This window comes from Glycine max, chromosome 17 (assembly GCF_000004515.6).
Source record: "Glycine max cultivar Williams 82 chromosome 17, Glycine_max_v4.0, whole genome shotgun sequence".
NCBI classification, from domain to species: Eukaryota; Viridiplantae; Streptophyta; class Magnoliopsida; order Fabales; family Fabaceae; genus Glycine; species Glycine max.
The window spans coordinates 8,875,805-8,892,410 of record NC_038253.2 but is presented as its reverse complement, the minus strand read 5'-3'; the positions used below and the strand labels follow the sequence as shown (position 1 = coordinate 8,892,410).

Sequence of the window (16,606 nt, the reverse complement as noted above, 5' to 3'; positions counted from 1 at the left end):
AGCTCCTAGTTGTTGATTCAAAATTAAAATTTATTTACCAAAAATCAGCTTAGTAATTAAGCAATTATTGGACAAATAAGTGTATATGTGGAAAAAAAATTATAAACTTAAGTTTGCGTCAAATTTAAATTTGTATAAGCTTAACTTATAGGCAAAAAAAAATTACGTCCAACATGTAATTAAAATGAGTTTACTCTATAAAGCATTTTCATTTTCAATGCAAGATCAAAATTTCACTCTCATAAAATTTTGTAATTAAATTTAAAAAAAACGCGTTCATAAACACATCTTAAGACTATATTATAACAAATGCCTTGGTACATTGATAACTTATATATTTATTCTTATTCATAAAAATATAGTTTAGGATTTATTAAAAAGAATACACAGCATTCTTATTTTTTTAATTATTTTAAATTAAGTATTTTTCTTTTGCACACAACATTCTTCTTTAATTTATAATTTTGAGTTTTTTCTTTTAAATTCATGTTTTGATTCTTGTTATTTTAAATATACCTTTCTTAAGCACATTTATAGGGAAAGACAATGAATGTGCCAATTGGGTATCACAAAAAAGAATAATAATTTTCATCTAAAAAAAAACCACCGTTGAATTTGACAGTCCCGGCGAGGCATGTTCTTGCTCCGAGTCCACTCAGTGGAAGAGGAGCACCCTCTGGATCCCCGAACCATCTTCCAATCCCAAACCAACAACCCTAAATTCAGCCAACGCAGAGGCGCGCTCCACTTGTTCCGAACCTCTTCCCACTCCTCTCCCTCTTCTCTTCTCTTCATCCTCGCCGTCCCCAACTACCTCTCCTTCCACGACTTCATTCCCTTCTGTGGGCCCCACCTCGACCGTCTCCACCACCTTCTCTTCATCAGGAACGACGGAACAGAAGATCGCTATAGCGTCTTGATCGAGTTCGCCGATCACTTTGCCGCCGACGCATTTTATACCAATTTCAATGCCAAGAAGTTTTCTCCTGCAGAGGTTTTATTTTTATTTTTAGGGCCTGTTTGGAAAGAAAAAAAAAACACTTGATGAGCACTTATAATAGAAGAAGAAAAAAAAATCTCCATAATAAATTGGCTTGTGCATGAGATTCAAACTTATGGAGAAACTTATTTTATTTTTTCTTTATTGAGTAGTTTATCCAAGCATGCCCTCATATCTTCATTCTTCAATAGCGTTTTGGTTTTCTATTTGCTCTATGTTACTTAATATTTCAAATGATAATCAAAATTTAGGCAGAGGTGTGCCATATTTTGTTTCTGCAATCCGTGGAGTATTCAAAATATGCAGAAGTTGCGGGGACTCCTCCTCCTGGTTGTACGGAAATACCAACTTGTCCGGTTTGTCTTGGTGAGTTGCATTTTTGTGTTTTTAGAGAGACTTGTTTTTCTGTTTGTCCCTGGCAATGATACTCTCGTGAGGTATTGATTGTGAATTATGATATCTGTGTTTTATTGAATGCTAGAGAGGTTGGACCCAGATACGAGTGGGATTCTCACAACACTTTGCGACCACTCATTTGATTGCCCTTGTGTTTCAAAGTGGACGTATTTGTCTTGCCAGGTATTTAGGTTCTTCATTCCTTTAAATCTAGTTTGCACAGTTTATCACACTTCTTATTTTGGTTGGTTTAGGTGATTTTATTGTCTTAACGTGTTGGTTTAAGTAACCTAAATTCTTCTTGGGGTGTTGTGAGACTTGATGAGAAACTTAGTCATTCATGTACCTTTGATTTTGGTTTCTATACGCTAACTATGAAGGCTAATTAACCCACTAGGGTTGGCCTAGTGGTGGGGATTTGGGTAGATCCACGAGGACTTAGGTTCAATCTCCATTGCCTCCGTTGTACACCAAAAACATAAATCTGGAGGTTAATTGCAGGTTGCCATAACCTCCTGTTGTTTATCAAGGTTTAAGGATTTAATTGGATAGAATTCTATAACTTAATACTTTTGGTGGATTGTCTTTGGAAGTTGAAAGTATCTTGTAATTTTGCGTGGACATCTCATCAGTTATCATCGTGATAAATCAGGATTTCACACTAGGTTCCAAATGAATGGTGTAAAGGTGATAGAAAATTTTTATAGCCAAATGTTTTGTTCTCATCTGCTCAAATTCATGTATCAAGATGAAATGTAGACTCTTATTGATTAACATTCTGGATATTAAAATCCACTCATTCTATTTCACCCCCAATTATTAATTTTTAGAGGCTGGAATATGATTAGAGTGTCAACGACATCTTTGCATACATAAGCTGGAATATAATTATTAATTTTAAGAAGCTCAAATCTGTTCGTTTTGATTTTCTGAAAAACGATGAAGGAAGGAAATTAGAGTGTCAAGCAGCTACATTTCTGCATATATGATTACATATAAAGTAAATTCATATGAATTGTAATTTGTAATGCACCATTGATATTTAATTTGTGAATTTGTCTCTTCTAAAGTGAGGGTTGCTCTTTAGAGAATAAAGTGAAGAATTATAACTATTGATTGGGAAACTAAAGGAGTGGATTTTAAACCCAAATCCTTATGGCATGTTTACTTTGAGAAAGTAATTTCTATTTTTGTTTCTTGTTTTTACTTTTAATTTTAAAATACCACCTTGTTTTCAAATTGTTTTCTATCTTCAAAGGCTTGTAATTTATATGAAACAATGAAAATATATTCTAATTGTTTAAACAGTTTCTTATGCAAACCTTTGAAAACAGGAAACAAAGTGAAAATAAAGTAATAATTTTTTAATTAGAAGTGCAAGTAGAAACTTTTTTTCAAACCAAATGGGTCCTTAGTTTGCAGTTATATAGTTTTATGTTGTATTTATTATGCTTTAGTTTCCTGCACCAAAAGCAGTTTGAACTTTGAAAGCTGTGCTTTTATTTGGAGTACACTTAGAAGGATTCCTTATTAATGGGAAATTCTTTTGTAAAATGCCTTTCATGTTTATATTGTAGGTTTGTCGATTCTGTCAGCAACAGGATGAGAAGCCAACCTGTTTTATTTGTGGAACATTAGATGATCTCTGGGTTTGTATGATTTGTGGATTTGTTGGATGTGGAAGGTAACATATTATCATTTCTTCTATTTTCACTGATAACTTGTGTATGAAACTGAAAGCCCCTAATTAATATATTAACAAGTTGCAATTTATTGTCCTTGATATGTCATTTGCTTTTGTTTTATCGGGGAAGACTTTAATGCCGTGATTTTTCTTTTTTATCTAGATATAAAGAAGGACATGCTATTCAGCATTGGAAAGATACTCAGCATTGCTATTCTCTTGATTTTAAAACACAGCAAATTTGGGATTATGTGGGTGACAATTATGTCCATCGACTGAACCAGGACCAGTCTAAAATTGATGGCAAGTTGGAGGAGATGAATTTTCACTGTATGTCACTTGAAGGAGAATGTGGTATGTGTGAATGCCGTGAAGATTTAGGAATTAATGGGGCCCTTTTCAACAGCAAAGTTGAAACGGTATGGTTCTCATAAATCACATGAAACTCTTGAATGTCTTTTTGCCTTTTATTTATGAATAATTCTAAATCCTCCTACATTTCTATCTACTAATCTTCCTACGTATTGGATGAAGAAAGTACTTTTTATATTTCCTAGCCATCGAGTGCATTAATTTTTGCACATAATACTTTCTTAATAAAAGTATTGGGAGGATTAGTAGTAGGATATAGCATCACACTCTTAATTTATGCTAAGACTTGCTTGGACATATTTGTCTGAAACAACAACCCTTGGCATCTCTGGTATGATTTTGTAAGCTATAACTAACATTGGACCCTTTGCACATAGCACTTGATGCAATTACTGTCTTGTAGACATAGGCCCATATGGTTAATTCCAATAGAATATGGGGATGAAATTTTAAAAAGCTATCTTGTATGGAAGCTACAAAATCATTTAATGACCCCATCTCAATTGTTTGGTTGTTTAATTATGTGGTAATTGATGTATATTGTTCCCATTGCTATGTTACTCTAAATTTTTCACCTTTCATTCCCCTGCATGATCACTAATTAGTTGTTAACATGAGAACAGATTGTGGATGAATACAACCGTCTTCTTACATCTCAGTTGGAGACACAAAGACAAGTGAGTTAACCCTGATGTCTTTAAAATTATTTGAGAGATGTGAATAATTCTGTAAAAGGAGTCTTTGAATTGGATGTACAGAACTGTAGAGTATTTATGTGATCAACTTTGCCTGAAAATTACTTGTTCCTGAAATGTCATTGGAGGTAATGAAATTACTTTTCAAGTGGTTGGGATTAGGAACATTGAGTATGGTAGCTTTCTCTTATGATGAAAGGCTTTGGCACAAATGTTGCGATACTTTCTCCATATGTTGTCGATCTTCTGATGTGATAGTACTGGTGATGGGGTGTTCCTGAAATCTGATTATTTTAATGCTTTTTTGTTTTAGTATTATGAATCTTTACTAGTGGAGACAAAAAGTAAAATGGAAAGTTCCATGTCTGAAGCAGTGGAGAAAGCTGCAGCTTCTGAAATGCTGGATATCCAAAATGAACTGGAGAAGTGTACAGAAGAAAGAAATGCCATTGCTGAGGTAACTTCTCTCTTACATTTGGTTTATTATTTGCTTGAATTCTCGTCTATTTACCCATTATTTCTGACCTTAGGTCAATCAGAAACTCATAAAAAATCAAGAGATATGGCGGAAGAAGGTTAAAGAAGCTGAAGGGAGGTACATATGCTTTTGTATATTCATATTTATTTAAATTTGATATAACAAGAAAATTACCACTTCAGACAAAAACTTCATTCTCGATCCCTGTCTGCAAATATGTGATCTTTTAGGGAGGCTACATCAATTAAATTGAAGAATGAGAGGATAAATGATTTGGAGGAACAGGTATTGCAACTAGCTTCAATGATTCTTTGTACAGAAGTTTTCCAAATTTATTGTCATGTAATGGGTTATATGATGATGCCACAGATTAGAGATATCAAGATTTTTCTTGAAGCGCAAAAAACAATTGATAAAATGTCAGATTCAAATGGGATCAAGGAGGGAACAGTCCTACCGGTGGCTTATGAGCAATCTTCTCCAGGCCACAGTAAGAGAAACAAAAAGTCTGGTCGTAGGCGGAATTAGTTGCAACCTCAACCAGAACACAATATTCGAACTTAAGGGTAGTCTGCTTTTTAGGAGGGATGGGCACTGCTTCTGATTATTACACTGATACTTGTTGATATATAGAGGCAGATCCAACCCATGGCCATGGATTGCTGTCCTGCGGTATATTTTACATGTTGTATAGTTGACTCTGTAAACAGTTGGTTCAACTTATTTTAGATGTTTCATGGTTGTGATGGTAACTAACCCAAAATTAGCAAGCAACAATTCAGCTCCATTGCAATGTCAGAATCAAATTTTCTCAACACATTACTTCAGTAAATTCTTTGAAATTTATTAAAATGCACTTAATGATATGAATTTCACTTCTTATTGATGAAACACACATATTATTTCTATTTACACCTCCCATGTATACCAATACACCCTCTTTTAAATTTTTTTCAATGTACCCTCAACTAGAAATTAAGAGTTAGATATCATTTGAGTGATATTCTATTCCAGATAAATTTTGAAAGTTATATTTCTTATTAGGTTCTGTTAGTGTTTCATTTTATAACTAGTATTTAAATGTAATTAAATCATTTAATAAATAATATTTATTGATAAAATTCAAGAAAATAATATCTTAATAATAACGTGATAAATCAGTGGGATTTTATATGACTTGAAGAATGTAAATTAACTAATTAAACATGAAAAAGGGGTGTATCGGTAAACATTAATTTCTGACACTTAAGTTTGTTGAGGGTACATGGGAAAAAATTGATAAAGGGGCGTATTGATAAGCATGGGACGTACAGATAGCAATTTACAAAAAATGTGAAAGCCGCATTCTCTGATACAATTTCAATTTTATTTATAAAAAAAAACAGTCCTCTTTAAAAGCATGACTTCTTTAGATAAGAAATGTGTTTGCAAACATGAGTTACCCATCTTGTAATTTATTGAAAATGTATTCATATTGATAATTAATTGGAAAATTTGCACCAATTTGGTAAAAAAAAAAAAAAAAAAAGGTAAACGATGCACCAATCTGTGTCATGACTCATGAGACCCTCACATAGTAACATTTGTGGACGGGTAAAACTTTATCGTCAAATCGGAAACACAGCAACATATATGAACCATATGAAATCAATTATAATTAAATTCTCTAGTCTTTTGATTGACTGTCAATTATCTTATATATACTTAGCAAAAAAAATCTTTAATATATACTTTTATACATTGTCAGACGATTTTTCAAACATTATTTCTGTAAATTTTCTTTAAGCAAATTCTCTAGTCCTTTGCCTGACTTTTAATTATTCATTAATGCATAATTTAAATTTAATTTCTATTTTTAAATTATTAAGAGACTTATTAAATGATTAATAAATAAGTAGGTCTTCCAATTCAAATCATAGATATTAGAGAAAAAGTGTTATCCAAACAAGAAGAACTAGGAACATATTTTTTTGCATGTTCTCTTTAATTGGTTAAAATTAATTAAAAATATAAAATTAAGAGAGAATCATTAAATATGATGAAACTCACTCATTTTTTTTTTCATTTTCAATAAATTTTAACAAATGAGAAAATATGTTTGAAAGAATATATTAAAGAATATATTCCTAATATTTTTCGATTGAGATAAAGGCTTGTGCACGAAAGAGTGAAAGACGGAATGATCGGGGCGCGTTAGGTGAGGAGTAAGAATTCAAGAATCGGCAGCAATGATGTGTCCGACTATGTGAGGCTTGCGAATCAGGAAAAAGGGTTTGGCAAAGTTCACATTAGATTCAAAGGAATTATTGCCAATGTCATTGGACCAGGGGAAATATATGGCATTTTGTAAGATGAATGTTGAGAAGTAACATTAGACTTGGGAAGATGTTTTTGAGGCTTTGACTTCAGTTTATAATAAGATGGCCACATTGGTTGATGGTAAAAAGTTTAGAAAGCATAGTTACAACGCTGTTTTTGTTTTTTTATTTATTTATTTATTTAAAATTTACTCTGTATTTTTTTCTTCAGATTTTCGATGTTTTTCTAAAACTTTATGAAATCCTTTTGAAATTCATAATATATTTTCAAATCTTTTGAATTATTACAATATAAATCTATTAAAATTCAAACTACAAAATCTTAATTATAAAAATCTATAAAAAAAAATTGATAAGTGATGACTTTCCTATATAATCTTTCAAAAATCAAAAGACATTTTTGGGATGCTCTAAAACAACTATAATAGTTATTGCAAAATCTAAATAAACCCAACGCATATCTTACAAAAAAATGTTTTAGCGTTATTGTCAAACCAAATCTCCAACAAAGTCAACTGTAATTACTATTCAGTAATTTAAAAAAAAAAACTTCATCCCAGTAATTTAATTCATAATAATTGTTATTGCCAAATCTGAATGATCCTAAAGCACATCTAACAAATCCAATTAATGAAGCCATCGTTGCCGAAAAGATTCAACCAACACGTAAAGAGGCTCTAAAAAATCCTTGCATAGATGGTAAAAATAAAACTGAATATCAGAATAGCTAACTTTAGCTGAAAAAAAATAATCTATAACGACTAGTTTTCTGTATATATTAAAAAAATACTACACAAATAAAGGTAGGACCAAAGAAAAAAAAATAATAACAATGACCCTCCACTCTGCAACGCCCCAGCCGAATTTACGCCAGTAATCCTATGTGGGTAATAACATACTGTGCCAATCCCACGGTTAGGAAGCCACTAATAACAAGGTGTGATTGGTTCAATTTGATTTGTCCTAACCTACAAACACCTACGTTCCGCAGCTTCCCTTTGCAAACCGAATGGAGGCACCAGGGAGCGGGATCATATGCAATCAAAACACACACTCAAAGTTCCTTAGAGAAAAGTGCTACATAATGTGCCATCCATCATCTTTGGGGTTGCTCTGAAACAGCAGCACCTGAAGCAGTGCTAGGCCCGGCACCATTCTCGTTCGGAGGTGGAGTACCCCATTTTCCTTCTGCCTCTAGTGGTTCAAGTACATGTACTCCACCATCGGTGAGTCCTAATGCAAATTGATTGGGTTCGGAGGGATGTGCAGCAATCACAAGAGGATGCACTCTCAAGCTGTCAAAAGATAATTTTATCAGATATGAGAAAAGAAACTTTCAAGTTTCAATAACAGATCATTCGTTACAATTGTAATAAAAACGCACCTTGGGTTGGGATGGAGATAAGCAGATTGATTTATTCTACATCTTAATCTGAGCGCAGGGACAGTAAGAATGCCAATACTTCCATCTTCAAAGCTTACATATATTGACTGACTATCACATGAGTATGTAGCATGTGTGATTGGATTGGCTTCCCGAGGTGAAAACTGATCATACAAAAAGTAAAGCACGGCACAAGGTTAAGCTTGCAGGCTTGATCGATGACATTGAAGTGAAGAAAGCCAAATTGAGCTGACAATTAAATTATTTATAACTAGCACACCTGCTTTATACATTCCAACTTTGGTGCCTCATATAAGGCTATTTGAGTTTCATGAACAGCCAGTAAATGTGTCTGGTCTAGATGAAATTGGACCCGAGTATCTGCAAGAGGTGCAGGCGGTCGTCCACTGGGCATTTGTAGGAATTTACTTGCTTGCTTTTCCCATCCATCTGTGCTCCAAACACACAACTGTAAACATTAAGAAAATCAGCGGAACACATTCATGATTTCCATTCAATATCTAAATGATTTTCAAAATTATGCTTCCAAAAGCAATCATTTTAAGTAATCATTTTCCACCCAGTCATACATATAACATTCTGGACTGTCAGAGCAACAAAAGCCAATTTCTTCCATGTAGGTCACTTCAGCTTTTGGCAACTAATAACAAGAGAGCCTAAAGATAAAATTCCTTACCTGAGAGTCAGCTCCAGATGAGACAAGCACATTTAGAACATGAGAAAAGGCAAGACCAGTAATTCTCTTCTGATGACCTTTTAGCTTGGTTTTGACCTAGATGAAAACAAATTAAACAAAAAAGGTCAATGTCAAAATTTTTAAAACACCAATGACGTATGAAACTAAACTAATGTCTTAAGGCATTGTGTGGAAGGAGGAGAGGGAGAGACTTGTACGAATTTTAAAAAATCATTATTTTATGAAACTTAACCAACAGCTCTAGTCTAGATTGTGCATAGAGTAATACCTCGTCCACTCTAACATTATAGATTTGTATGGAAGAGTCCTCCATGCCAATAGCAATAATATTATTGTCTTGAGGATGAAATGCAAGAAATGTCGCAGCTGGTGGAGGTGGCATGAAAGTTGTCATTGTCTGCAGTTGAAATTCACAGAAATTAATGTAACCACAATATACAATTGCAACAAAAAAATGATACTAAGGTCTGGAAATACTAAACCAAACCATCAAAAGGTTGCTTAGTTGAATTACTAAGTAGATAGTAGACTATCATCTAATTTATGTGGAGTTGCATTTTTTTCTTAATATAGTATGTCCATTTTGGCAATTCTGCGTAAAGGTCAAAGAGAATAGGAACTACTAATAATGTGAACACCATTAGTCTCTGTCTCTCTCCTCCAGAGAGAGAGAAACAAGGAGTAAGAAAGACATGTTAGGCTCCAAACTACTTCACCCAACTGAAGCAGCCAAGTTGGTGATTTCCAATTGTCTTGGTTGCAACTTCATAACTAAATTAAGTCTCTTTCATTTGTTTTCCAATCTTAGGCATTCATAAAAGCCTAAATTGTAAACACTTTTAATTTAATGAGGTATATGATAAATATGACTATCTGAGAACAGGCTATACTGTGCACCAAATTGAATAGGTGCTAGCCTATGACAACAACAATAATGTTGCACTCAGAAGTGAGGTCTGTTCAGTGATCCCAACAACATGGCAGTCCTAATTCAATATAGTAATATTAACTACCAGTAAATGCATAAATATCTGCGTACACCCGCTATGTTTATTATCTTGTCTATTGAAGGGTCAGAAACAAATAACCAGTACATAAATTCTTTCTAAATAAAGAATTAGCAACATGACCTACTTAATAATTTCCTAAATTATTAGAATACAAGAACATCCAAAATGAAAGCCACGACATACCTTAAATGTCATCATATTGAATAGAGAAATTTTCCCCCCTGAAGCAGACATAACATATGAGTCATTCTTTGACAGTGCAAAACATGACACAGCATCCTCTGGGTTAGTATCACTTATATCATTAGTCATCAGTATTCCACTAGATGGTTGCCATAGTTGTGGTTGAATACTTGCAGTGGCCTGTATAAGAAATACTTGTTTTAACAATCTTATGAACATTAACATGATAAAATGTACACACAACCAAGTATAATAGATGCTCATTACCTTCCCAGTAGTGTTCCGCTCATTTCTCTGCCATTTCCAAAGCTTGTGAACAGCATTTGCTGCCAAAGCCAAAATCGCAACCCCCTGATTTGTATAAATTAACCTAGAAACCTGAAAAAATATTTAAAATGTTAATTGAATACTCAGTTGAACTTGTAATAAGATGCATGCATCCTAAAAGAAAAAAAAGTTAATACTGTTTTGAACACAATGCAAACAGAAATACTATACAGGAAAAGGTGTCATACACTACACATAAAGTACAACTGTACAAGCAACATCACATCTATTTATTGATTAATATATAACTTTGCTGAAATGTTGTGAATTAATAGGGAAGGAAAGCATGGATGCATTGATGGGAATAGAATACAAGTACAGGCATCAGCTTCACATGCCAAAAAAATATTATGAATATATAAGATTTTAATATCTGCAGTACCCTCATAGATGATAAACTATCAGGAAGTTTCAGGGAGCGGCATTGTGATGGTTCATTAATTTCTGTCAGCTTCCATATCCTAGATTTTTCCACAGATTCATCAACAATTCTGGGTTTCACATCAGCTAAATTCCGAGTATCATTATTCTACAAAGAGAAAGAGAATAGTACAATTAAAAACAAAAAGAGAAATAGAATCCTCATTCATTAAAAGATTTGTGCATGGAGAAACTCACAATCCCAACCATGGCTGCTACTGGAGGAGCTCTATCAGCAAGGCTTGTTCCAACAGTTACATTGGTAGAAGGAAAAGCTCCAATAGTAGGTGCCTGAATTAACATGAAGGATTCAGAAGATGTACTTGCAAAAGATTAACAAAATATCAATCACTTTACCTTCACAACAGCTGCAGAAGCAACTCTAGAAGCATCAAATGTACGATTTTCCACCGTTCGAAGCAGCCTAATTCCTTCTGCGTTAGCTAGAATTTTAACTCCATTGTCATTTGTGGAGACAGCCAACAGTATTCCATCCTTGTTAAATCTAATACAGGGTGAAGCCTGCAGATTTCAAAGACATGTATTACTACATAATGAAATTATCATCAGATAAATAAAACACAATGTCAGTCCAGTAGTTACCAGTAATCCACCTTCTGCCTCAACACTTGTCAGCATGTTTGTGTTATCCATGTCCCAGAATTTGATTGTAAACTCGTCACCAGCAGCTAAGAACCTATTTTTGGTGGTATCAAATTGAACAACACCTACAGATCTCTTCCCAAGACCATGATAAGTACGCTTCACAGCTCCTTCACTTTCATTCCATTCTACTAGAAATGATTCCCCTTCTTTATTCGTTCCACACGAGAACAATCTAAAAACCAGACATATAATAAGAAAATAAATAAACTAATTCATGCATCAAACAGAGCAAGGGAAGATAAGAAGAGGAAAAACATTTATCTCTTAACCTTGTTCCATCAGCACTATATGCCATTGTAGTAGAAGAATGACCAGGTGCATCATAGTCAACCCTAGAACCCATGTTATCATACAACCATGCTTTTATTTTTCCATCAGTTGCGGTTGAGAAGATGAACTGCAGAGCCATATCAGAACACAGTTGAAAATTTTATAACACAATCGAAAATGTGAATCAAAACAAACTATCCAACAATGTGAAAATATGACCACCACATGCAAGCTTCCAGATTGAGAAATATGTCCATATTATAATGCTATTGTTGATCTAGCATAACCAGTTAACTACTATGGCACAGCGAGAATTACATATACCATGAATTATAGAATTACATGTATGACTGCTCCCCGCACAATTTATTTTCTTTTTTCTCCGTTTTGCCCTTACTTGGTCCCACTCAATTTAGACAAATGATAAACATGTGTGCACATGTGCAGACATACACACTGATATAAATTATTACCTGAATACTTTCTTTGTGATGAGGGCATACAGAATATACAGGTGCTTCATGACCCTCAAAAGTATACTGCTTTGCACCAGTAACTGCATCCCATACCTGCAAGACCTTGAACATTTAAAATTGTTTTTTTTTTTATTGATATTGATATCTATAACAAAATATGTGACAACTAACCTTGATGACCCTATCCTCTCCACAGGTCACAACACAAAGCTGTTTGTTTGGATATGAAAAGGCAAGATCATTGACACTCCCAGCATGAGCTTCAATCTGAACCACAAAAACTGAGTAAGCAGCTATATATCAAGCACATAAGTTGTGGGCCTTTTGCTTTCAATGTATAGATTGGACATAATAAAGAATGACTATAAATTTAATAGAAAAATAATGAGCTCATAGAAGATCTAATGAACATTAAGAGAGACAAACAAACCTCTAGGTGGTTTCTAAGATCATCCCCACCATGATAGGAATATATGTGAACAATATGTTTAGAATAAGCAACACCTGAAATATCAATGAGGATAAATCAAACTTTAACTCCTTGCAAATCTGTGTTCTAGGCAAACAGCAGAAACATCACAGCACACAAAAACTCATTAGAACATACTGCAAAGTGTTCCATCAGGACTCCACACCACCCGATTGATTGATGCTGAGTAATCATTGGAAAGAGATGCCTATATAAGAATCGGGGAATTAGTAGTCATCACATGGCAAACAGTCTTAAAAAACAATCAATAAATACACAGCATTGACAAATTTTATTTTGAGAGTCATACTTGTAACGCCACAGAGCATGCTCCAAGTTCCCAGACTTTAAAATTTCTTTGTGCAATCCTTTCACGGCTGCCTATATCCCACACCATGACATCGCCCATGTTTGTTCCAACTAACCATCAATAGAAATAATAAGTAAATAATGAATATCAAATATCACTAGATATAACATATAACATACAGAGAAAAGAAGAAATTATCAAGCCATAACTGACGTACACACCAAAAGAGGCTTACCAAGAAGTAGAATTTGCTGCAGTGGATGGAAATCCATGCTTTTGACAATTGAACCTTGGTTGAGAGTCATCACAACAGTCTTGGGCAAGTCATCAGAGGAATAGGAGCTCTGACCATGGCTCTGGCCAGAGTAAGCAACGGGAAGCAAATTTACTGGTAGATTACTGACCTGTTGAAACATTTTAACAGGGACCGATCATATAAAATGAACTATCACTCTAATCGGTACACTTTTCATTGCAAAAATGTATAGTGGATAAAACAGATACAGTCTTACAGATAAGTGCATGTGCACACAAACAACAATGAAACAAAGGGAATACCCTTAGGTATAGATAACAACTTCAAACTCTCATTTTTAAATTAAAAGAGAGAGAGAGACAAAGGAGCAAATAGAAAGCAGGTACTGTACTTCATCTGATAATCCAAAAGGTCTTGTTCTCTTCAATACATGATCTGAATCAGCAGTTTGATAGTCCATAGCTGGGTTATTGGAAGGAGGGGTTCTGGGGCGCTTTAAAATAGCTGCTACCATTATCACAAGTAGAAAGCCAAAAAGGGCAAAAGAAAATCAGTTTGGTTAAAGACGAAGTGTGCAATCCAGTTTCATTGAATGGCGGAACATTAGCTGCTATTGCATACTGCATGTGTTTTCTCAATCATGAGTGATTATACTCATAATCGATAGCAAACCACATATTGCTAGCATAGAACTAATGCCAATTCTCAGGCCGTGTGTTATTAGAAACACTAAAAAAAAGTTACTTATGACCTTACCTGCATTATTAGCTGCTGCCAAACCTATGGGTCCGGCAGAAGCCGAAGGGTGTGGAACAGGAGATGGGTTAGCCATCCATCCAGCAAGGGATGTCGGAAGAGCAGCTGGTGTGGGCTGAAATGGCTGAAAAATGTAAAAACAGAGTCATAATAAGTATAAAGAGGCATTACTAGTAAAACATAGATGGATCATGTCCTGTTGTTTTACTTACACCATGAGCACCAAGTGGTGGGAAACCTCCAGCCTTTGGGACAGCACCCATTAAGGGATTGGTAACGGGAGAAGGGGCTCGTGCACCATTTGGTTGCACTTGCCCACAACTATGGTCCACAAAAAGGGTCTTTATGTCAGGGTTGGGCCTTGGGTTCTTACAAAGTTGATGTTGCCAATTTAAACTGAAAGTCAATACACAAATAATAAATGTGAGTAACATCACAATTATCACAGCACGGATTATATTTACACATCTAAGATAAGATCTTTTAATAACCTCTGATTAATTAGAGTCCGCAATCTGGAGTTCTTTAAAGTAGGAAATTGAAGCTTGTCGCGAAACAGAGGGTTAGCTTCTATCAATTTCTTCAGTTCAGCCAGCATTATGCCTCGTGCAGATTTTGTATCTCCATACTTGGATAGCTGTTCATTATGTCTGCAAAATCATAAAAACCCACATTATAGGCCAAGAAAAAAATTACATCAATAAGTCAGGCACCAAAACATAAAATCCAAGGGTAACCATCTTCATACCTAAAGTTGTCCAAAGTCAACAACTGTGTGATTTCCTTAAAAAGTTCTTCATTAAATGCAGCAAATACTTTCAAATCCTTCACTAAAATATCCACCGCTTTTGCTCGATCTTGCCTGTGACAATATTTTTCCCATTCAATTTTTAACTAACAACAAAATAAATGTCTAAGCAGTAAGCAAATTGGAAAAGAATAACACAGCAGCCAAACACCACAGATAACCTACTTGTCCAATGCTTCTAAGTACTTCTGCTTGCGTATCTCAAAGAAGATCTTCATGGAGTATCTATTGTCATCCACCTTCGTAAAACCAGACAAGTACTTCTCCACCTCATCCCACTCCCCATTCGTCACCATATCCTCAAAATACCTCATGTTAAAGAAAAATCCCGATTCTTGCTCCAACCTTCACGTTCACAAATTCACATACAAAATAAAAAAAATTAAATTAAATATATAAAAAAACTGCAATAAATTTAATTTTTTTCGTAAACTAACGTACTTGTGAACAGTCTCCTTAAATTTCTCTTCATCGAGAAACTGAAGTATGAGAAAAACAAGCTCTCTGCTGAGGGAAGACATGACGGTGCCGTCAACAAAAGCCGCACGAAAAGATCTAGAACCGAACAGATCAACAATACCTGATCATCGAAACACGGAATTCAACCGCCGATACATAAAAAACCACAAATTCATGAAAAACAAGAATACACAAAAAAACACATCACAAACAAAACGAACTCTAAATTGGACGGAAAATTCGCGCTACAAAAATGACAGAGCGAAGAAGCTCTCACCTGCCAGAGAATCCCTGACGCAGATCGAGAGGGACGGAGCAGAACAAGAATGGCGAGGGAGGGTTTCAGTATTTTTCTCGCTCCACTTTCTCTCTCTAGCTTTTTCTTGTGTTAGAGCTCTTCTGGCTGAGTATTTATACAACAAAAGGGGGCTAGGGATTTGAAGAAGAAGAACAAGAAGGAGAAAGAGAAAACGGAGATAGAGAGAGAAGAGAAGAATTGTTGTGAGCGACGAAATAATGGTATCATCAGACAGTTTAAATAGCACGAGATGAGATGGAATCATGGTTTGTATTATAAGTTGTTGGATAAGTAGTATAACTTATACGCGCTTTCAATAAGCGAACGTGCTTATACGGTCTGTGATAAGCTATTGGCTTATGGAGAGTCCTAGATTTGGATTTATTTTCGGGTGGACTCGCGGCGTTTTCAACCAGCGGTAACATTAATTATTTTCTAATTTTTGCTATTTATTTAATATTTAGGATTTTCAAAAAAGATTAAATGGAGAAATATAGTATGTTATGGCCATATTTGTCATCTATGAATTTTCCTCTATTAGGCTGTTTTTGTGTCTAGGTACGTCTGTGTGGTTTTGTTAGGCAGAGATTTCAAGTTCTTTCTAATAAAAAGAAAAGAAATACAACATTTTTTTTTGTTTTTGATTGATTGAAAAGGTAAAATATTTCTTATGTTATTAGAATATAAATATTAGAGTCTTTTTTGCTGTTTCTGAAGAATAGGATGTTATCACACAAGTATTGTTCCATGCGTGGTGGATCCCATGTTATCATCTATATGCATGTTTGTAAATTGTAAAGGGTAGCCCCTCCAGTGACAGCCAACTTCACCCACTTGCAAGCACTAGCACGTA

The 16,606-nt window shown here is 34.6% G+C and overlaps 2 protein-coding genes across 4 annotated transcripts; one reads left to right on the top strand and one right to left on the bottom strand.

The window, feature by feature from the left end:
* The first annotated feature begins 537 nt into the window (after positions 1-537).
* Positions 538-5,377, top strand: LOC100805696 (BRAP2 RING ZnF UBP domain-containing protein 1). Its single transcript, XM_003549700.5, has 10 exons — positions 538-994; positions 1,252-1,366; positions 1,482-1,579; positions 2,974-3,080; positions 3,244-3,499; positions 4,076-4,129; positions 4,461-4,604; positions 4,678-4,742; positions 4,856-4,910; positions 4,995-5,377. Exons 1-10 carry the CDS (start codon positions 635-637, stop codon positions 5,151-5,153), a joined length of 1,413 nt encoding a protein of 470 aa, XP_003549748.1. The 5' UTR covers positions 538-634; the 3' UTR covers positions 5,154-5,377.
* A 2,317-nt stretch (positions 5,378-7,694) lies between these two features.
* LOC100805156 (topless-related protein 4) lies at positions 7,695-15,972 on the bottom strand. Of its 3 annotated transcripts, none has more exons than XM_006600683.4 (26): positions 15,733-15,971; positions 15,438-15,576; positions 15,162-15,341; positions 14,937-15,050; positions 14,680-14,838; positions 14,401-14,584; positions 14,189-14,312; positions 13,824-13,939; positions 13,412-13,580; positions 13,177-13,286; positions 13,005-13,074; positions 12,828-12,901; positions 12,569-12,664; positions 12,395-12,490; positions 11,921-12,048; positions 11,589-11,823; positions 11,343-11,507; positions 11,184-11,276; positions 10,948-11,094; positions 10,506-10,616; positions 10,239-10,418; positions 9,314-9,442; positions 9,025-9,120; positions 8,608-8,796; positions 8,328-8,491; positions 7,695-8,238 (listed from the first exon to the last, which is right to left on the bottom strand). In XM_006600683.4, exons 2-26 carry the CDS (start codon positions 15,515-15,517, stop codon positions 8,040-8,042), a joined length of 3,408 nt encoding a protein of 1,135 aa, XP_006600746.1. In that variant the 5' UTR covers positions 15,518-15,576; positions 15,733-15,971; the 3' UTR covers positions 7,695-8,039. The 3 variants fall into 3 exon arrangements, 2 of the variants coding, with proteins under 2 accessions (XP_006600746.1, XP_003549747.1); XM_003549699.5 differs by having other exon boundaries at positions 13,824-13,936; XR_005889323.1 differs by lacking the exon at positions 7,695-8,238 and having other exon boundaries at positions 8,350-8,491; positions 8,608-8,777; positions 15,733-15,972.
* Positions 15,973-16,606: the final 634 nt, after the last annotated feature.

What these genes read in the sequence shown, in the direction of transcription:
- LOC100805696 (XM_003549700.5), top strand. Translation starts at nt 635, where the DNA reads ATGTTCTTGCTCCGAGTCCACTCAGTGGAAGAGGAGCACCCTCTGGAT. An exon ending in TCAACAGCAAAGTTGAAACG is followed by an intron (nt 3,500 to 4,075) that starts GTATGGTTCTCA and finishes ACATGAGAACAG; the next exon opens with ATTGTGGATGAATACAACCG. An exon ending in AAAGAAATGCCATTGCTGAG is followed by an intron (nt 4,605 to 4,677) that starts GTAACTTCTCTC and finishes TTCTGACCTTAG; the next exon opens with GTCAATCAGAAACTCATAAA.
- LOC100805156 (XM_006600683.4), bottom strand. Translation starts at nt 15,517, where the DNA reads ATGTCTTCCCTCAGCAGAGAGCTTGTTTTTCTCATACTTCAGTTTCTC. An exon ending in AGGCAGAAGGTGGATTACTG is followed by an intron (nt 11,508 to 11,588) that starts GTAACTACTGGA and finishes TGAAATCTGCAG; the next exon opens with GCTTCACCCTGTATTAGATT. An exon ending in TATCTCCATCCCAACCCAAG is followed by an intron (nt 8,239 to 8,327) that starts GTGCGTTTTTAT and finishes ATCTTTTGACAG; the next exon opens with CTTGAGAGTGCATCCTCTTG.